Source organism: Thermobia domestica, chromosome 5, assembly GCF_964235325.1.
Source record: "Thermobia domestica chromosome 5, izTheDome1.hap1.1, whole genome shotgun sequence".
Taxonomy (NCBI): domain Eukaryota; kingdom Metazoa; phylum Arthropoda; class Insecta; order Zygentoma; family Lepismatidae; genus Thermobia; species Thermobia domestica.
Window position 1 is genome coordinate 27,666,056 of NC_137458.1, and position 23,005 is coordinate 27,689,060.

A 23,005-nucleotide genomic window follows, 5' to 3' on the forward strand; every position below is an offset into this window, starting at 1 on the left:
TGTAGTTTCCGAGATCTCATTGTCAAAAGGATTGACCTCAAACATATAAACATAGTTTAAAAGAACTCGGAAGATGGAAGCACAACTCACTTGCATTGATTTTAGAGAAGGCTTATTAAAATACAAAGGCTTTGAACAATAATTTTATATCATGCATAAACTTTATGTAAAAGATATGGTTAACTAATTTAGACTATTTATTTAAAAAAATACAAATATTTAAAATGTTTGTCTCTGTCAAACGTGAAATCACACATAACCGTAAATGAAAGATTTGAAAGTTAAAGTTATAGGTTGGAGCTCAGGCGCTTTTAATTGCTATTGTAGCATTTTAATAGATAGATGATTATAATATTAGTAGTAGGGTCAAATTAAGAAAATCCACTTACATATAAATTTAAATTGTTTATCGGTGTAAAGGTATGTGGACTTTCTATACCAAATGTTTTTCCTAAATGTTTACTAGCATGAAACATATTGTAAGTAAACATAATTTATGCGTAGTCTCTAAATAACAAATAATTATAGTAAAATAACAAAATAGCACTTAGAATGTACATTTTAAAGAATCTTCTGGAGACAACAGTAATAAGTGTACTGTGGTAAGAACGAATTTAATAAGAGAATGTAATTTTCTTTGTGCTTGTACATAAATTCCCGGAATATTCCCATTTTTCCGAACAAAATTTTCCCGGGAATTTACCCATTACTGATTCTGTGTAACAAAATACATGAAAACCTTTCAAAATACATGAAAACCACTCTCTGGGGTCCGCTAACTTTTTTTTTTTTTTTTTTCGTAGCTGTATTACGTGTATCTTTCCTATCCAAAATCGCTCAAGTTTTTCGTCCATAAAAAGGAATTGACAAAGTCAATCGTCCTGGGGTTTTGAAATTTGGATTCTGTGTAAGAAAATACATTGAATTCATACCCCGGGCTCCGGTGCACGTAACTTTTATTTTATTTATTTATTATTGATGGCTGTATAATTTTGTGTAATTATTGTAACCAGCCAATTATAAAATTTTATTCTTATTGTACTTTGATTTCAAATTTAATATCCAGGGTGTCTACTAAAATCCCAAAGTAAAATTTCGTGACCTTTTCTTTACCAAATCATAAAATTTTCTAACATTTTCAAGAGCGAATTTGAGTGCAAATTAAGCCGAATTTTCATCCATGCGATAGAAACGTATTTTGCTTGCGATTTGGTAGGGTCTAAAGCTGATCATAGACATTTTTGGTGATGAACTTTGACGTTTTATACAACAAAATTTTCCAATCTGTACTTACATTTGAACAGTTAAAAAAAAAAAATCGTGACCCAAAAGCTAAATTTCGTGACTTTCGTGACCGATAGACACCCTGATATCGTTTGTCAAGAAGATGAACGAATACAGATGCTACACATTAAGATGAAATGACAAATGACGATTGCTACACATTAATTTCATGTTAGAAAATCAATTGTGAAATGTTAAGAATTATTATATAACCTCGTCTGTGAATTCGTTTTATGTGCAGAAGAATGAGCTTCTTAATTATGTAAATCTTGCATTGACAGATTTCCATCGTCTGACCAAATTCCAATGGCTCTACGTCATAACCACAGGCGCTTTGGGTAAGAACCTCAGCAAAAATAATAGTATTAAACCTTAAGATACTTCCGGTATGGTATGGTGTGTAACCGGATTTTACATCGTACGTTGTCTCTATGTCGCTCTGAAACTGGAATTATACCAACTCAAACTTCAAACATTTTAGTCAATATTTATGAAAGTTCGAAAAAGTGACGCTTATTATCAAATAGCAGCCATATGTGGACTTCTACTATATCAAATACTTGTACTGATATTGTGTTCTAAGAGATCAAGTTATAGAACATTCACTTCAATTGGAAATAAGCAGGTACGTGCTTAATTGAGATCTGTCAACTGCCATGCACGTCACACCACATAACAAACTCAGAATCATGAACTAATTACACATTGAGACTTGTATCTTTTGTTCATGCTTAGAATTATCATGTCTTAATTTGTCATAATACTTTACTATTAGAAGTATAGTACAGTTTGGCTATGTTTAGGTTACTAAAAACCACTAGCAACGCACCCCAAATAAGATTTCGTGGAAAACCGAAAGCATAACCATCTATAATTTTTTAATTTTCCCAAATTTTATTTCTCTTTTTTAACACGTTCAAAGAAACTTTTATTTCTTTCTTCAAAATTCCTATTTCTACTTTCTTCCTGATTCTTTACAGGATCATCCCTAACATCAGAATAATGTTAGGAAATTCATATCTTAAGTGTTTTGTTCTACCCGAAGACATTTTTAAAGCTCATTCGCTTAACGTAGCAAGGCAAAAACTGAAAAGTTGATACTAGAGTTAAGGGGTAGATTAAAAATTACGATCCAACCGCTTCACTACAGATCCAAACGCTTGCAAATTTGACTTAATTTTCCACCGATATAATAAACCCTTACTTCGCATGTTATCAAGATAACATAGTTCTAAGAGGCTGTCAATAGTTTAATGACACTTAAAATGTAAAGAAGAAAGAAAAAAAAAAAAAAAGAAGGAAGAAAAACTTCCATCTGTGCAATCTACTTACGTAACTGCCTTTCCTTCGTCCACCAATTCGTACCGTATTGTCTTGTTGCAGACAACAGATGAACACCAGAGGATTTGTTTCACGTTGGGCCTATAATACATAACTTGAACCAACATAAAATCGGATAAAGGTGATGTTTTGGAAGACCTCTCAGTGCTCTGACTCTCACCTGAACATTTCGTCAAACGTTCACTACCACGAACATTTTGAATTGATGGCGCTATTGATGATGAGCTAATACTATATGGTTTCACTCCACTATCAGATTTCACGACACCTTTTGCGACAGCACAACACTGACACTGGCACTGTCCTGTCGAGTTCAACAACGATGATATGGTTCTATCTTGACACATTTGTACATTTGACACCGGTGCTGACAGCTGATTACAGGACTTTTGTGAGGACTGTGCGTTTTCAGTACTCTTTTCAGCTGCGTTCTTTGACGATATTGACTGCAATTGCTTCACTGTCAACGTCTCTGCTCTGAGAAGAGGAGATGTGAAACTGGGGGGTATAGGTATTTCAATGGGCATTCTCGAAACAATTTTACTTTCGTGATTAGATCGTGGTTCTTCCTCCCTTCTGACACCTCCAGTACCACTCAGTAACTTTAATCTTGATAATCTAGAATGTGCTGAGCTTTTTACATCAACTCGGAAAAGGGGAGAAGAGAATGTGGAGAGTTTGTACTTTTTAACGGGCACTTCTGAAAGGAAGTCAACTGCTGGACCAGATTGTGCTTTTTCCTTAGCGTTTTCAATATTATCCATGGATTCTGTTGACAATTTGGAAGGTTTCGCTGTTTTTGTGCTCTTTTCAGCCCTTTAAAAAAAAAAGAAATAAGTTATACAGTACATTAACATTTAGAATAAACGTGAGAACAATTCAATTCTGACAGATAGGAGAAGAAAGACAAAACTCTCAGATACACTTTAACCACTCACGAGAAAAAAAGTGTCATACATATAGAATATTTCTATAATTCGCGTTGAATGAGATCGAAAATGTCTTGGATTATACAGAAAAGGAAACAAAATATTTGATTTCACAGATTATTCTTAGGGGCAGGAGTTTTTCGCAAGTTGCGAAATCGCGAAAGTTTTCCAACAAAGCCTAGAGTTGGTTTTTCAACGAACTACGTCAGATTGAGTAAGGAAATAGGCATTTTGAAGTCGCGACAAAATGCGATAACTGACATTTTGAGCGAAATATGCCGCAAAACGCGCAAAATTGCGAATTTTTTAAAACGTCAATTTCAGTTGTTAAAATACAGAAATAAAAAGTACAATTTGCCAAGCAACGTTTTCCTTTTGCAACTGGTAACACTGATTACTACTAACATCCATTTCAAGTTCATAGCCGGTATTTGTAGAATATGGAACATTCGGATTCGTGTTAAAACAGCAGAAATCCTCACTTCAGTGTTTTTGTGGAATACGTACGCTAAAAGAGTTTATAAAATGGTAAATAAAAAGGGGACGGTACAAGATCGTGCAAATGAATTTGCAAGTGAAAACTTGTACGTAAGTGATATCCAAACGTTAATGTGTAAATTTTGTAATTCAAGCACTGAATGGAAAAAGAAACGTAGTGTACGAAAACATATTAAGTCGGGAGAACGTAAACGTAACAGAGACAGAATTGAATGTGGACCAAGCAGTGCGAAGCGACAAATTACACTGGAAGGTTTTGCACATGCGCAAAAGGCAAAAGTAGACAATATTGAGTTCATAAATGAGACTATCGAGATGTTGCTGAAGTGTAATAAACCCTTAGAAAAAGTTCCATATTCAAAAGTGCAATACACCTTGCATTTCGCGCATTGTATATTAAAGCTTGTAAAATAATTTACTTAGCGACAAAATCAGAAATTTTATATCTCAAAATGCGACAAAATACGAAATTTTAAATTTCAAATGCGAAATGTGTAATTTCAAATTGCGAAAAACTTCTGCCCCTAATTATTCTCATTGAAATTAGAATAAGTACAATGCTTTCAATTTTAAACCAACTTTTCGTTTATTACAATGTTTTTATATAAAATTGAGTTTATTTTGAGCTTAACGTTCCGTTCAGCAGCGAGGCTATATGAGACGTGGACCTACTGATTAACGTGCAATCCGAACCATATGAGATCCTGTTGGGAATTAAACCCGGCTCTCCCATGCCAAAGGCGCGTATGCTAACCGCTTAGCCACGAAGGCCGATGTTTCTATATAAAAGAAGTAGTCCTGACTGACTCGGTACGTGACGTTTGGGCGCCGCCGTTTGGGCGCGGACGTTTGGGCCCCGCCGTTTGGGCACTGGACGTTTGGGCGCGAAGCCATTTGGGCGCCAGACGTTTGGGCGCGAGTTAAAAAGTCGTTATGTTAGGCGCTGAGTACAAAGTTCGAATCAAGATATCACAAGGTATCTACTGTAGTGGAAGTCCTTGAATTATACTGGATTTTGTTTTACATACTAGAAATACTGGAATTTCAAAATTATAAAAACTGAATTAACAATTAAATTTTGTAAATTTAAGTTTCAACGAAAGTTAAGTGTGCTTTTTATTTGATAACTTTTCAAGCCAAATGTAAGTCGACCAGACTACATATGATTGACTGCATTACATACATAGTGAGCCTATTCCATTAAAAAACTTAAAGCAGGCCTTCTACTGTAGTTACGCAATAAGTGTGAATGTCAAACACATTTCTAGTGGCTAAATGACCAATATATGTACACTTAACTATTATTTTTCACTTTGAAATCGTTGTTTTTTTTCTTTCGCCACTTTCTTTAATGCAGATTAAATGCTTACAATGGGACGAAAAAAATGTGTGTTAAGTTTTGATTTTTATATTGGAATGTTAATAAAAAAAAGTGATACCAGAAATACGGCATACTACAGTTCCTAAACTCAATGTGTTAGACATCCTGTATGCAAAATATGTCTTACACACCATGTATGCAAATATCTTTCTCTCAACTCGATTAGGATTTAGGACTTTTAGATTTCTAGGCTCTCGGCATCTAAGGCCATTTAGCCCGTCACGTTTGAGGGAGCACACTATCCGGGGAAAGGGAAGGAAGGAAGCGGTCTGGACCTATAAATTAGGTACCACCCCGGCATTTGCCTGATGTGAATGAAGAAAACCCAGGAAAACCTCATTCAGGGTGGCTGGCCTGAAAGAGCGTGTTACACTTTTTCGACCTAGTGCCCCCACCGGGAATCGGACCCGGGACCGATCGCACCGAAGGCGAGAGTGTTAGCGACTACGCTGCAATCTTTTATTGGTAGTTCTTTATTGGACTTAAGGAAGAGAGGAGTTTGGCAAACGTAATACGAAAGAAAACAAATTTTAATATTCATAAATATGTAATTATTAACTTTCTTTTAAAAAATACAAAAATTAAATCAATATGTTTTAATTAACATTAAGAAAATTAACAGTTCGTCTGATTCCTTTATTTCCTAGCTTTCTTATATAATACAAAAATTAGATCAGAAGTACAAGAATCGTGAACAAGCGAAAAATCAATCCATGACGAGGTTAGGCAACAAATGCCACAAACGCATTAAACTATTTAATTTAGATGAATAAATAAGATAGAGATAGAATATATACAGATAAATGAGGTGAGATAAAGATAGAAGTGTAGGAAATGTATATATCTTGATTGGCGCTTAGTTTTCAGTGCCTAGCTTACTTTATATGTCGTAAATTGTGATTTTTACTATGTACCTCGCGCCCAAACGTCTGGCGCCTAAACGGCTTTGCGCCCAAACGTCCGGCGCCCAAACGGCAGCGCCAAAACGTCCGCGCCCAAACGTCCTGTCCCGGACTGACTACTCAACGCCTAGACCAACCATACTGCTTAAGCTAAAAACTTGAAATTTGGACAATATACAGAAAATATGACGTAAAGTACGACTACGTATTTTTTGGAAATTCAATGAAGAAAAGGATGGGAGATGAAGGTTGTAATTATAATAACATGCCAATATCTCGGAATGCCTCCAGGTAGGAGATATGGAATTTGGTATTTGCACTTTTCATTCAAAAATAATTAAACACGTGTTTCCGCGTTTATTGATACTTAACCTAGAAAACTTGAATAATTGCAATGAAGCGTAACTTAAAAGTTAGCTTGAAACCACCTAAAATTTTGGAAAGATGTTTGAGAGTCAATTCGAAAATTATATCGTTGATAAAAATTTTCTTGGCGGCATTTACGGGATATCATGTCCATGCCTAGACACATATATTGGTATAACCAAAAGGAATTGAATTGAATTGAATTTCAGTTTAGCGTCCCTTTCAGCAGCGAGGCTATATGAGACGTGGACCTACTGATTAACGTGGAATCCGAACCACATGAGCTCCCGCCGGGAATCGAACCCGGGTCTCCCGCGCCAAAGGCGCGTATGCTAACCGCTTAGCCAGGGAGGAGCTCTATAAACAAAAGGAATATCAATACCAGACAGAAGGAACATCTAACCGTACGAGAGCCATGAGATGATAAACTATTTCGGGGTGTCTACATATTATATATGTAATGTGCAGGATATTAAAGTTTTATATCATGCGACATCAACTATTGATTTTTGGTTTCTGAAATGATACTTCAAAAAGTGTTTAGTGTTATATTTTCATGGAAATTAATGACTAATACAACAGATTTCATAACCTAATGTTGTTGTAATAACAGGATTCCACTTTTTTGACGTTTCAGCTATAAACGATACTTCGGAATTAAAGGAGTTCTTAACATCAAAATATGAAACACCTACTGCCTTGTAGTGGCTTTCCACATGATGGAGTTTTCTACATCTCTAATCAAACGTAGTGTAAGTTGAACTTCTTTATTTTCTCTTTGCAAAAGTTTTATACTTAAACATGGCTTTTTACGGAAGGAAAGAACCAATCAACATGTTTTAGTTGGTAGCGTAGTGGAAAAAGACACATTGATAAAAGGAGTAACAAAACCCTTGAAACTATTTGCTTGCACGGTAAGATTTTTTCTCTCCTTTAAATCTCTATACATAAAAGAAGTCCTGAGTGAATGAGTTACTTCCTGGTCAACACCACACCAAAGAATTAGGCTAGAAGCTTGATATTTGACAATTTATAGTATTTGTGGCATAAGGTACCACTCCGGAATGATTTTCGGAAATTCTACATTGAAGGGGAGGGAGATAAAGGAAACAATTGTTATACTAAAATGTTCATATCTCCGAATCTCTGAAGGGTAGAGACATGAAATTTGATATATGGACTTCTCATTTTAAATGATTCGACAAGTGTTTCAGAGTTTTTTGATACTTCCCTTCGAAGGAAAGAAAAAAGGAGTGAGGTTGCAATTGTTATAATAAGATGGCTATATCTCGAAGTCCCTCAGACATAAAAAATTAGACATATGTTAGGGATATGAAATTTGGTATATAAATTCCATGCTCAAAATAAGTGGGTAAATGCCATAGTGTTCCCGGAAATTCCCCTTTTGACGAGAAGGCTCAATTTCTTTCGTTTTATTATTATAACACACAAAGATAACTCTGAGGTTGTTAGTTTCACCATCGACATCGGTTTTATCATTTTACGTTGATTGATATTTGTATTCTAAGGGAGAAAGGGGTTTAAAATATTCGTGCGAAGAACGGAAGCAAAGACTGAAATATGAGATGCGAGGACATTTACGCCGGGCAAATGAGGGTGTGTGTGGGGAAGGGCGGCGCAGTCCCCAGCTACCCGAAAGCTTGTATTCAATATCCATCATATGATTTCCATACGTAAATAATTATGAGTTTAACTCGTTATTATACAGAGTAAGCCTTAATTCACTGACAACAATACATTTGAACTAGAAATGAAATGGACTTAGAATCGATTACCTACGAACGTAACTACCAACATTAGCTTGGATTAGCCTTTGTTTTAATTTTATTAAATTATATCTACATACTAAATTTGTAATTTAATACCTCAGTTCTAGCGTACTGATTACGATATGCTGACCTTAAAATTTTACATACAAATACATTTAAAGTAAACAGGATTTTCCCAATGGCTAAGGCGGAAGTTTCCCGATTTATATATAATTCTGTATAATGTTTTTACTTGTGTAACTGTTCATCTTTTTGTTCTTCTCAAATTACTCTTGACAATTATATTAACAAGTAGGCCTACGTAAACGGTACAACGTATTTTTATCGGGAGTCCTTCGTGAGTGATTCGGCAGACTCATCGCATTTGTGGCCAGTTAGTCCCGGTTTCGTGTCCAAATGGACAATTTCTCTTGAATGTAAACCGAGAAGCAGTTTGGATTCCGCTTTAAGCTTATGTGACCTCTTCCAGTATAACCCTCTTGTTGCATAATAACACCAAGGCGTAACAAACTTATTTCTGTCCATATGTAATATAAATACATATAGAGCAAATTATTTAAACCCCCCCAAAAAATGGTTTAAACCCCCAAAAAAAGTTTTTTTTGTTTTTTCCAATAAAAACCATGCTTTTTGCCAACCCTGTCTCGTGGCTATGCATGACGCATTCGACTTTGACCCAAAGAAAGAACTTTAAGAAGTATGAAAAATTATGATGCTATTGTACGTAAGGAAATTAAGCAGTAAAGACTGGGCTCCTATATGCTTTATATTCATATGGTGACTATGAACATCTCTCGCCTCTGCGCTCTTATCCTCAACGTTATTCGCTTACCTTCTCTCGATATCGTTCTCTACGAGCTCCACACTACTTCTGGTTCATGAAACAAATCCCATCGGCACGCATACCTAGTAAAAGTGAACACCAGACACTGGAAAATCAATTGTATGGCATGTAAGTTTGCAACCCCATAATGACTAAGAATAGTGGTACAAGTGAGCTTCCTCATTTATGGAAAACAAATCCATCCCTCAGTACAGTACAGATGAAGTACATACATATAACACTAGATGATGTACGAAAATTGATGTACCCTTTACTGGATTATCTACGATCAAAGGTAGTTATTTAGTCTTAATACCAAAGCTGTTTAATAAACTAGCAACCTCCATACAGCAGCTGTCGTAAAAGGTTTATAGAAAGAACTCATACGATTGGTTAATAGCAAATCCATTTTACTCGATCCACGAGTTCAGTGAATGTGAAGAAACTGTATTGTAATTTGCAGTGTCCTTTTGTTTCATGTATTATTAGGTTGTTTATTATAGTATTAACCAGCAACTGAATGTTTGTATGTTATGACTTTTTCCCCCCCTAACCGTATCTTATTTGGATGTTATCTATTGCTTGTAAAGCTCAATAACAATAAAATATTATATTTCCCTCATTTCGGTTCTCATACTTCTCAATGAGTCACAAAATATATTTGGAGGCACACTGGATCCGTGGAAGAGGTCTCGTGCTACTCCCTGCTTCGATATTAAATCAAATTTGAGGTTTTTAGTGGATTAACAAAGTGTTCGTGTTCTTTTCTTGTATTTCCTACCACATTTTCATTCCACTAACTTTCAAAATCATTAAATAACACACATCTTGTAAATTAAAAAAAAATGAAATAAAATCTTTAGTTTTACGTCCCACGATTATGCCAGTTAGGCTAAAGGAGACGGTGATGATGAGAAATCATGAAGACAGTGCGAGGAAACGGGAGAACCCCGAGAAAACTCACGAGCACGGTGTTTGCCCATCACAAAGTTCACACGGCGCGAGCTAGGATCGAACCCGGGACCCCAAGCACCGGAGGTGAACGATCTACCAGTGAGTCCCCAAACCACCATCTGGTAAATGATATCCAAGGTTGGATCCCAGTTCACGCCAAGTTACTTTTATGGTGAATAATATGCACGGGTTTTCTCGGGATTCTTGTTTGCACCCACTTCCTTCATTTTCTCCGTTTCCCTTTAGCTCAGAGCATAATTTTGGGATGTTAAACGAACACAATGGGTTCACTCGAGCAGGCGGTTGTACCAAATAAAATTTATAGGTAAAATACGATGTGAAAAATTTTTCGTGAAGAAATGAGTGTGTGAATGTAAATAATTTCTGTCACTGCACAGCCTATTGAAGTGAATTTTCGGTACAGGTGTAGTTTTGGTGCACCACAATTTTGGAAGATTTACAAGTAAAATTCAATATTTTGCATGAAAAGATATGTTTATAAGGAACAAATTTCTGCAGGTGATAGAATTATATACAAAGTAATACAGCTGTATTTTACGTGTTCAAGTGTAGGGTTACTACTGTAAAATCATTACAAGTGCTTTACGAGGATAAAACAATTGAGTGCATATGAAAGGTGGCCCTATTACATGCTATTTTCCATCGGCGGTATATTTCTGCACAGTGTACAGAGCCTGTATTTAATATTTACAAATGAAGCGTTACTATTTGGTCTAGGAATTAATTCGTGCGGGTGGACAAGAGATGGCGCAACGAACGGAGCGTCCCACAGTTCCGTGTATCCACACATGTGTTGCAAACCCCTGTCATCGCGTATCGTTCGTAGTATAGGGCAGTGGATTAAAGCGTCAACAACACCAGTTTGTAGTTAAGTGAACATGGCGCAATTTGTGCCTGATAAAGTGTTTTTGCGGGGTGTCCTGCTACATTACTTTAACATGCAGAAAAGTGCGACTGAAAGTCATCGTATTTTGGTGGAAGTGTATGGTGACCATGCTCTAGCTGAGCGAACGTGTCAGAAGTGGTTTGCACGGTTTAGAAGTAGTGATTTCGGCTTGGCAGACCAAGAGCGAGCTGGACAGCCAAAAAAATTTCAAGACGAAGAATTGACAGCATTGCTCGAGCAGGATTCGTTCAAACGCAGGAACAACTTGCAGCAGCATTAGGCGTTGATCAAACAACAGTCTCCAAACGCTTGAAAGCCATGGGAATGATTCAAAAGATGTCACATTGGGTTCCACATGAATTGAAAGACAGAGACGTTCAAAGACGAAAACCCATTTGCGAATTGCTGCTTCAACGACAGAGCAGAAAGGGGTTTCTGCATCGAATTATTACGGGTGATGAGAAGTGGATCCATTACGAGAACCCTAAACGAAAAAAGGCCTGGGTGAAACCAGGTGAACCAGGTCCATCACAACCAAAACGAGATATTCACTGTGCAAAGGTTATGCTGTGCATATGGTGGGATATGAAAGGTGTGGTGTACTATGAGCTGCTGCAACTGGGTGAAACTATGAATGGAGAACGTTATCGACGACAATTAATGCGTTTGAAGCAAACTCTGGCCAGAACACGACCAGAATGGGAGATGATAAACTTATTGTTCAACATGATAACGCTCGCCCACATGTCGCAAAACCGGTCAAAACCTATTTAGAAAATGTCGGATGGGAAGTTTTACCCCACCCGCCGTATTCACCAGACGTTGCTCCTTCGGGCTACTACTTGTTCGATTGCATGAACAACGATTTGATTGGACAGCGGTTTACTTCTTCAGAAGATATCGAAACATGGGTCTCTGACTGGATCGCTTCCAAGGATGAGGACTTCTTTCGCCACGGAATCCGTACATTGCCTGACAGATGGGCGAAAGTGGTGGCTAGCGATGGACAATATTTTTCTTAAGGTATTTATGTATTTTGTGTTTGTACTACAGCTTCAATGTGTGCGTACCAACCGCACGAATTAATTCCTAGACCAAATACTATGAAAGAATACCAGCGCTATTAAGACACGTATCATTCCCAATGCTCATTTCTTTCCACTACCCTTGCTTGCGTGCATGCTCACCATCGCCGACGCGCCTGCTGCCTTCGGATATAACGCGCGGGCCCTCCAGCTTCGCCCTACTCTGACTGATAGATAGCATTCATGCTTTTTAGTGATCACCTATCACAAATTGAATTGCATTTTGTGCACCGTAGTTTTTATACTACACATCCGAATCCGTATTTATACGCAAATCGTAAAAGAATTGTAACTTTTCAATCGCGCAGGTGTAGTTTTGGCACACCACTACAAATAATTGTTCAAAAATTGTACTTCTTTCACTAATTTACTTCCTATTGTCTCCTAAAGGATTCGCGCTAGATGACACGAAAATATCTCGCCTGGCATAGAAAAAATTCAAGGGGGACACCGTAGATCATTGTTGAAGAATTACAATTGTTTTTCGATTAGCGGACAAATACGGTTTCCGGATGTACGGCATACGAACTACAGTGCAAAAGCACAAACCTGTGTTAGGTGGCCACTAAAAAAGTACGAATGCTATCTAACCGAGTCAGGGCAGGGTGAAGGAGATGGGCCCGCTCGAGGATGCGTCCGAAGGGAGCAGGCGCGTCAGTGATGATGGGTATATGCGTAAGCGAGGACAGTGTAAAAGAAATGGATTTTGGCAAATATGCGAGTTTCAATAAAACTTGCCATGGCTTTACGTGCAGAAACACACCACCGTCGGAAAATAACATTTAATAGAGTCATCTTTCATATGCACTCACTTATTTTATCCAACGTAAAGCACTTGTAATGATTTTACACTCGTAACCCTACACTTGTAAACCTGAAATACAGCTGTATTACTTTGCATAATATTTTGCCGTTTGCAGAAATATGTTTCTAATGAATACATCTTTTCATACAAAGTATTCAATTTCACCAGTAAATCTTCCAAAATGTGGTGCGCTAAAGCTACAACAGTACCTTTTCAACAATTACTTCTGGCGGCCTTCTTGAGTTTTAACTATGCCAAGTGAGATATTTACCTGTCGCTCTGTGAAACCTCTTAGGGGACAATAAGAAAGAAATTAGTGAAAAAATTACCGTATAATTTTTCAAAAACTGTTTCTAGTGATGCAACAAAACTAAACCTGTACGGAAATATGAATGGTAACCTGAAAATGTTAAATCTATCAAAATTTGGTAGAACCAACCTGGGAGCTCTAACTTAACCTAAAATATAAAAAATCTGACAGAAGTTAATGGATTTTACTCGTAATTGACTCCCTTATCCAAAAAGTATTCCCATATCCTTACCCGGTAACACTTTGTTTTAGGCAATTCATATAATGACTATTTTTGAGTTACTATTCATAGCTATATGAGAAGATACATACTCAGTAGTGAAAAGTTAGCTTAGGGTAGGCTGGGTTTGCTTTGGTTTTATGTGTCTTACGGAGTCGACCCATTGAATTATTATTATTATTAATGAATTGCATAAACTAAAGTCTTGCCCGTTAACCTGTACCAAAATATGCTGAGAGAGAAACGTAATTGTACGTGATTTACCTAACTGTAAATGCAGAAAACGCCAAACTACCATATAATTCACTTCCTTTCACAGATGGAGAAGATGAGAACTCTCCCTCACTAATGTTACAGGCTAAAAAGCATGTGTACAAGCATAGTACTGAGGAAACGAGTAGTCATGTCATCATAACTCAACTCAAACCACGTGCCCAGGGGCTGCTAAATATGCGATTCGAACTGGATTGGTCGCTGGGAGTGTGACGTCACGTGGAAGAGAGGAAGTCGCGTCGTCTGTTTTTAGCATATACTTTTCGTATGCTCAGAGCGTGTTATATTAATAATTTCGTATGCTCCTTTTTTTTTTTTCAAACAACATAGAGAGAAAAATATTAATTCTAACACTACAAATAAGCAAGTTAAATTGTTATACATGTAATAAATACAGTATATATTAATATTATGATACACTTACCTTTATTGTATTTTGAGTACTGATAGGGAGTATTAGTGGTGGTTCTAATTGTAGTCTCCGGAAAAACTTACAGAAGCCAAAACCCATTGTTTGTTTTTCTTCGTATTGGATTTCTTCATTACTTGGGCTTTATGTTTTTGGTTGAGATGCCGCACACGGATAAATGTCCTTGTTCTTACATGTTTCTATTATTTTTGGGTTTAGTTCGGGATATTTTGAACCTATTTCTGAACATAAGGTTTTCATAACATTTTTGCAGATCGAAATGTTAGAGCGGTGAAAAGCAGCGAATATTATCTCAAAATCTAAGATCTTTTGAAGCCACTTCATTGATGGAACTGTAAGTCCCTTCCGAGAGATAATACTTATCCAGTCTCTGTGTTCGTTTATCGACATTTCTCCCGGCGTACCCAACGAATTGTCAATGCTATGACACTTAAAAGCAATATATCCAGCAAGGTATTTTACAACATCTGATGGGACATCCTCATTGTTGTTGATGTGATCTGCGCAGTTTTCCTCACTCAGCAATTCAACTTCTATATCCTCCTGCACTTGTTCAGATGAAGCTTCGTCTACTACGTCAATGCATAGTTCACTTGTAACGAAATTTAAAAAGTTTTCTTCCGAGTCTTCTTCTAGCCCAGAAACATTACTAGAGGCAGGAACATCTTCGCACACTGAAGTTCTTCTTGATAGTGGTATATCACTGGCATTTCGTGTTAAAATTAAAAGTCTGAGCTTATTCCGGAATTCAAAAGCAGTAGGATTATTATAAAAGATTCCAAGTCCTCTAATTCGTGAAAAAAAATTCTCCAAACAATCTTGATTTAATTTTGATGTTAAAATATATGTCGGTTTCTCACTTTGCATTTTTTCAAAAAGCCCTAAAAGCGATTTGATTGAAATTATGAATCCTTTCTGGAAAGGTAACAAACTCTTTCTGTTTCCGATTCTCATGTTGGAACAAACATCCAAAAATCTCAGCAAAGTATTTTCTTTACTCTTTAAATTTGAGTTGAGTTGACTTTGAGTTTTACGTCCCGTTCAGCAGCGAGGCTATATGAGACGTGGACCTACTGATTAACGTGGAATCCGAACCACATGAGCTCCCGCCGGGAATCGAACCCGGGTCTCCCACGCCAAAGGCGCGTACGCCAACCGCTTAGCCACAAAGGAGCTCCTATTTAAATTTATACCGAATCCACTCCGCAAAGGCGATTTTTCATCCTTTGGGATCCTTGAATTTAAAACATCAAATACATAATTTACGAATTCAACAAACTCACTTTCATTATCCTTGTGCAAAAGGTACTTTAGTAACTGAGCCGTGCGATGCGAAAATAATTGTGCAGCCATCCTTACATTTTGACGTGCTCGTCCTCGTACATTTAAGTGGGCTTCAGATATATGATGGGAAATCAACAGATCACCTTGCTGGTTAATTATTAGATCTTGAATCATCTTTCGTGATATTTTAGTCCCATCTGAAAGAGTTATTCCCTCATCGAGTAAATAGTTTCTGAGAAGTTTGAGAAGATGAGGGACATCACAGAAGAAGAATACCTTCCTAGTCTCGTCTGCTGGGTTCGTGAAAAAGGTTTTTGACGTACTAATTCCCAATTCTTTCAAAACTTTTGAGTTTTTTCCTCCCATGTCACATGTTACAGCAGCCACCTTCAATCCTGCGTTTTCCACTTTGCATATAATTCTTTGTAACAAACTGCTAGTCATTGATGTATCTAAGTCAAAGAATATTGGTTGCTTCCATTTGCTGCATAAACCACGGATCATAACTACTTGTGCATTACTATAAGGACCAAGAATTCTATCGTCGGTGGAATCATAGCAAATCCGTTCATCTAAATGCATTTCATCAAATGACAAAACTGTTAATTTTTCCAGGGAAGTGAACGTAGCTGCCTTGGCCTTTAATAAACATAAAACTTCCTCAAGAATACCTGGACTGCATTTAAAACTTTTGACCCACTTCTGAAGTGTAGCACGACATGGCAGAGGAGTTTTCTTTCTCCGGAGGTAAGCGTAAGCTTTTGGAGACAGAGCTCTTAAAGCCAAAGCTATGGCAATATCTTCTGCGCTCCATCGTACACTCTTCTTCCCTGTTACTAAACATTTTATCTGCCCAGGAGTTAAACATTTCGACAGAATCTTCTCAACTTCTCTAAAAACTATGCTCTTGGAACATGATGGGATAGTCCTATGCTTTAAACGCATTCTATTTGCTGTGGCTCTGGCCTGCTTTAACGCAATGTCACATTTCTTCAGAGCATCTTCTTTAGCTGCATTTTCCCTCTGTAGCATTTCAATTTTGTCTTTCAAACGCTGGATTTCTAGATCTTTCTTTACATCCATTGAAGTTTCTGTATTTGTTGTCTTCTCAAGTCTTCTCTTCTTCGGGGATAGTGTCTCAAGATTAGAAATTGCTCTTTTCCTTATGTTCCTTACTTCATTTCTATGTCCACGATCATTCGAGCCCTAAAAAAGAAAATAATGTGTTTTAAGATTTGCATTTCAGGTTGTGCATTAACAATTATACAGTGGAACAGTGTCATAACTTGTGTGTGTGTGTGGGGGGGGGGTGCCTCCTAATTGACCCTATTTAAGCTTCCTTTCGTTCGAGCGGTTCACTTCATTATTAAACTTTCTTACTCCATATGATAGAATACGAACATTAAGGTGCAAATGAAGCATGGAATACATTTCTCATATCCACGTAAAAAAAAAAAAAAAAAAAAAAAATCGAAACGAAGGAAAAAAGGTAAAGAAAACATGTTTTGGGACAATTTCAGTAAATTGGTTACCATTAGGTCCCCCAGAAATAATATATATATTTGTGTCAAATATTGTTTCGTAAAATGAACTAGAAAAAGATGGGATGCGCCTATCATGCTATTTCCAAAAGAACTGAAAATAATTTAGGATGCTGCTGCTTCCCCAATATACGTTTCTAAGTAAAGCATAAATGCAATATGGGCTCTACTTCAGTAAAATACGAACTTGGGCACTTATAACTAATTACAATGTTTATTGAGCTTTTAAAATCTAGGTAGGCCCAAATTTTATATTTTCCTAGGGGACCAACTTCAAATTTTCTTCGGCGGGGGAATGTTCACGCCGCAGGAAAAGTTGCAATTTACGCCATTGCAGTTAAAATACAATATTACCATAGCAGGATACCGGGCTCACAAAATACCAGTATGCATTCATGACGTCCTTAATTTACTTGGAGGTCTATATGCTTTACACTCCGTGCTTTTAAAATTACAACTAGCGAAAAAAAATTGTCTGATTCCTCAATTTTTCACTCAAGCTCGATTTTTTTCGTATGGCCTACGTATACAGACAGCATCGATGCGTGGACAGTCGAGTCCTCACTCCAGACTTTTTAATCGCATTCACGCAATGTTTGCTTTGGCTAATTACATATAGCCTACATCTCCCCCATAAATAAATAAATAAAAAAAAAAACTCGTGATGCGTGCGATAGCTGTTCAATCCAGGTTTCGTGTAGATCTCGTCCAGCACAACTCTAGATTCCCATTTATTCACGATCAAGAGTAACATTAAAATAAAATTTTAAAAAAGAACAGGGAAATACGTATTTTCTATATCCAGCGTTCGGAATTAGAAAAATGAAATGAAATTAAATCATTGAGTTTTACGTTCCACGGTTATGCCGGTGAGGCTAAAGGAGACGGTGATGATCAGTAATGAATGAAATGGTGGAATGAAGAAAGTGGGAGGAAACGGGAGAACCCCGAGGAAACCCACGCACACGGTGTTTGTCCACCACAAAGTTCACTTGGCGGGGGCTGGGATCAAACCCGGGACCCCAAGCACCAGAGGTGAACGCTGTGCTACTGAGCCACCGCGCCTCCGGAATTAGAAATATCACACAGTTATTGTTTTTTTTAATATGCAACTTTGGTACTGCTTTCTGTCCAATATAATGACATAATTTCATTTGTATTACTTACTAGCAGCGTTCACCCCGCTTCGCTGGGGTCACCCCGGAACGCAATAAACTTTGTTACTTAGATAATTTTTACTTTTTCGCTTTCAAGTGATATGATAAAAACCATAGAAGATTGCAGTAAATGTTAACATTATATCGCCTGTCATTTATGTTAACCCGCCGAGTGACACGGTCATGTGGGTTGCATATAAATACGGTTAGATTTAGCTATGATGAGCTAACAAAGGATTTCTACGTTATGGACACTTGAATGGTCAATTATCTCAAGACACTGGTAATTGAAAATTAAAGTGATATGATAAAAACCATCTAGGGTCCAAATCTTAATAACCCCCCAAAAATGAAAGAAATTGGTTCAGCCGTATTAGCGTGATGAGCTAACAAAGGATTTGTACGTTCTCTTTTATATATATAGATAATCTCTATATTAAATATATTACTGATTTATTATAGGCCTATTAGAACACAGTATTAAGACACACCTTGATAAAGAGTGGAATATATTTTCGACTTTACGTGCCTCCTAATTACGTGTGTCAAAACTTTACTCTACATAAAGGTTTCTCAAACTGTGGTGCGCGTACAACATTTGGTACGTGAGCCGCTTTCGGTGGCACATATGGCTTATGGTAGTATAATAATTATGTTTTGGCGGTACGCCTGTGGAAAAGTTTGAGAAACCCCTATCTGGACTGTTTCCACCAATTCGAATCAGTCTTCGCAAAAATTTCTGACCACAACGCAACGCAAAATATGTGTTAAGAACTTTTGATGGTGAATCTGTTTTATAAAAATAAATAAATAAATAAAATTAAAAAAATGCCGAGCTACTGCTACAGGTCGCAAACGGCAATTTGTGTATCAGTTCAATATAGCCAAAATGATCGCGAACTCAAAATATGCATCAGTGACTTATAGCGCAAAATCAGATCTGATATCAAGTATCGCAAATTCAAAAGTGAATTTTGCATTGCGTTGATGCAGACCGATACGGAATGAAGCCCTAGCCAAGGTCGCCGAATTCTGTAAAATTATTGTTGTTGAGTTGATTTTGATTTTAACGTCCCTTTCAGCAGCAAGGCTATATGAGACAGAACCTATTGATTAACGTGGAATCTGAACCACACGAGCTTCCGCCGGGAATCGAGCCCGGATTTGGTTTTTTGGGGAGCGGAGGATTTTCAAGGAGATATGTTAAATGCAGGCAAATATATCCAGTTGCGGAAGGAACAAGCAAACTTGGGGCCCATACTTTATCTCCCGTTCCCAGAATCGGCGCCCAGGCTCTAGGTATTTAGATATCTTTTAAATTATGTACATTTAAAAATAAATTATTTTCTCTTACCTGTTTACTTTTGTTCGTTGTACTAGTGCTCTCAACAACATATTCATCTCCATGCCAATTTGGGATATGCAAAGAAGGAATTGCGTCAGGTCGGAGTTTGTTTCTTACAGGTAGCCCAAGAAGCTCATGTTGTAAGTCTCTCTCATAATCTTCGGGTAAGAAATAAATAGAACATACACGTGCATTGTTTACATTGATTCTGTCCCCATGTTTACACCGAGAAACCCATTCTCGTTGTACCGACAATTTCTTTGGAAAACGGTGATACATTATATCTAGAGTCTTCTTTCCCCAATTGGGACATTGGGCAACAGCACAGTTATTATTATTTTTATTCATTTATGTCTCAACAATAAACTACACTTTAAAAATTTGATGCATCAACACCTCGCACTGTATTGCATTATAATGTATTTATTTCTCGCTCTCTTCCACGTGACGTCACATCGCGCAGGAACTCTGGGTAATTTTTTCTCTCGATAGCAGAAAATGTGCTACCTGTAATACTCTATATACATTGCCACGTGCCATTGAATGAGTGATTTAAAAATAAATAAAACAATTGACGATCTGACAAATAACAAAACAAGCACTGTTTCCAACTCTCTTAGCAAACTGTCGCTAAATTCAGCTCCTCAAAGTCACTTTCAATCACTCGTTGCTAAAAACAGGCTGCATTTGTCAAATGAGGACTTTTACTACTTTTTAAAAGAAAAAATATTTTCATTTAAAACATATAGCGGAATAAATACATATATATTTTTTTCTTTCATGTATGTAATTTTATAAGACCTTTAAGATCCGTCAACTGAAAATGGCCTCGCGTCATATTTCTGCGGAAATAACAACTTTATTGTCATATGCATCTAATTCTACGCCATATGCATCTAATTACAAATACACCTATAACACGAACACAGCAAACTTGGAATATATAGTTTGTGTATGGAAAATCATACACGAAGCGCTGCACGGGAGAGGCGTGTGCATACATATGGCAGTCAACTTTCTAGGAAATTAATAATAATAATAATAATAATAATAATAATAATAATAATAATAATAATAAACAGAAAACGAAAGAGTTATTTACATAATTTATTTATTTAAGCATGGAAGTGCAATGGACTTAAGTTATGTCTCTCTTTCTCTCTTTGAAGGCAACAACCCTTAGGGGGCCAATACGTAGAAAAGGAATTGTGGCACTCACGACTATAGGGTGGTGTGTGGTTGGCACATCGGGTTCCTTTGTTGTTAGTTCCAGCTTTTTAGACCGGATGCAGTTATTCCCGGTAGAAAATAGAAGAAAATATGCCTTTCTATTACTATTTAAGTAAATAATTACACTCATTCCCTCAATGTGATACTTGTTTGTTTAACTGTATACAGACAGCTGATCCGTGGAAAAATCGTTGATAATAATAAATAAAATAAACTCGACAAATATTCTTGTAAATAATAGGTAAAAGTTTGCGTCACACTGTTCATTTTGCTGGGCATGCCAGTGTGCTGTATTATCCGGCTGTGGCACACTGGAATATAGGGTATGGCTTTCTAACTTTTCCCAACTATTTTAACTGCTTCAATTGAAATGAATCTATAATAATAAGAGAGTGAATTTAGTCTTCTTACCCTTCGATTTAGAAATAAAGTCCGCTAGAATTGTATACATAAAAAAATAATAATACTCAGAATTTTATAGAATAGTTTGTTTTATTCGAAATGACATACTTCCTGCAAATGTTTGGGTTGGAATTATTTAAAATCAAATCTTTAAGTTTTACGACCCACGGTTATACCGGCTAGGCTAAAGGAGACGGTGATGATGAGAAATGAATGAAATGGTGGAATGAAGAAAGTGGGAGAAAACGGGAGAACCCCGAGAAATTCCATGCACATGGTGTCTGTCCATCACAAAATTCAGTCGGTGCGAGCTGGGATCGAACCAAGGATCCCATGCAACAAAGGTGAACATTTTATCACTGAGCCACCGCGGCCCCTCTGAAATTATTTATAGGAGAGAGCGACTACTTTATGAAAACTTGTATCGAACACATTTGTTTTAAAATACCAGAGTTGTTGGATATTAAATGTAGTTCGGATTAATGGTGTAAGACACCATAGTTTACTGTTTGAAATATACTGAGAGTGACCAAGTCATTACCTATGGAAATATCGAAAGAGATACGTTAATGGTGTTAGTTGCAAACTGTTGGAGAAATGAAAAATTTAAGGAAATCTCTAAAACTCTGAAATCACAGGTCCAAATTGACTGACTGCTAAGTAAAACTGCTAAATCTGACTAAAGCAAAAAAAAAAAAGTATTAATGACCTGTGTTACAATTTCAGACATATCATTCTCATATCAAAACTACGATAGAAGTAAATTGTGAATAAAGGTGAATTTACAGTTCTGGAATACCAACAAATGATTTTGCTACATGTAAATTTTGGGAAAACTTTTTTATAAGGCTTTTTATAAACTTTTTTTATTTATTGATTTGTTTGTTTATTAGCTTCCCCATGCCGTAAACGTCGCCAACACCTAGTGGCCCACTTGCCGGTAAATGGCAATTGTCGATATAGCGACGCGTCGAAGGATTGTCGCTAGTGTGCCACTAGTGGCAGGGATTCGTCGAGTCGAAGCAGATATCTAGAATCGAAGGGGGGTATTGAAGTTACCACCGCGCAACAGCGAGTACTTCATCTTGATCCGCGCTCCTTTGATTTGTCACGGAGAATCGCAAAGGGACCAACACGAACTATCGCCAGTCAAATGCATGCAGTTATTATTATAATTTTTTTTCTCTGACGAATTTTTATTAGAAGGACAATATTTGAGCTCCGGGGGTCAAGAGTAACTCCTGCCTTTACATCACGAAGTGAAAAATCTTGAGATGGGTGCGTATAATTGTATGAATTTAGATGGCAACTGTCGCCGATCACTAGAACTATGGAAAAAGTAAATAGACGCTTGCCATTTTGTTACAAAATTACATGGCAAAATTATTAAATTACAAAATTATTTTGTTACCGGCATATTTGGATATCTGCGTTAATCTGTCACTTTTTGCACTTCTAGAATAAATTGGATGTGATTTCGCACTATGGCAACTCCAAGTGAATAACTATGGAAACACTATTCTATAAAGATGAACGCACTAAATTGACGCAAATTAAACTTTCAATTTGGGTGTTGGATTTTTTTCCTTTGCAATGGAATGATTCCTACGGATTCTTCACTGATTACGAAAATTTCCATAGTTCCTGATGGTACTCTCTCCTGTACAGAGAAATCATATACAAAAATATTGACATGGCAACATCGAATATAAATGTTAATATTTTATCTTTCCACCAATTTATTTCGA

The 23,005-nt window shown here is 36.9% G+C and overlaps 1 protein-coding gene across 6 annotated transcripts in view; it reads right to left on the reverse strand.

Annotated features, from left to right (window-relative positions):
- Positions 1-14,047, reverse strand: part of LOC145685810 (uncharacterized) — a 40,754-nt gene extending 26,707 nt beyond the window's left edge. The window contains exons 1-3 of one of the 6 annotated variants that reach the window (XM_081758374.1): positions 13,860-14,010; positions 9,324-9,420; positions 2,617-3,441 (exon numbers count right to left, since the gene is read on the reverse strand). In XM_081758374.1, the coding sequence (XP_081614500.1) occupies positions 2,617-3,389 (773 nt within the window). In that variant the 5' untranslated portion in view covers positions 3,390-3,441; positions 9,324-9,420; positions 13,860-14,010. Of the gene's footprint in view, positions 1-2,616; positions 3,442-9,323; positions 9,421-13,607; positions 13,652-13,859 lie in introns of those variants that run through there. The other 5 variants (XM_081758371.1, XM_081758375.1, XM_081758373.1 and 2 more) reach the window with 5 other exon arrangements.
- Between the last annotated feature and the right edge of the window lie 8,958 nt (positions 14,048-23,005).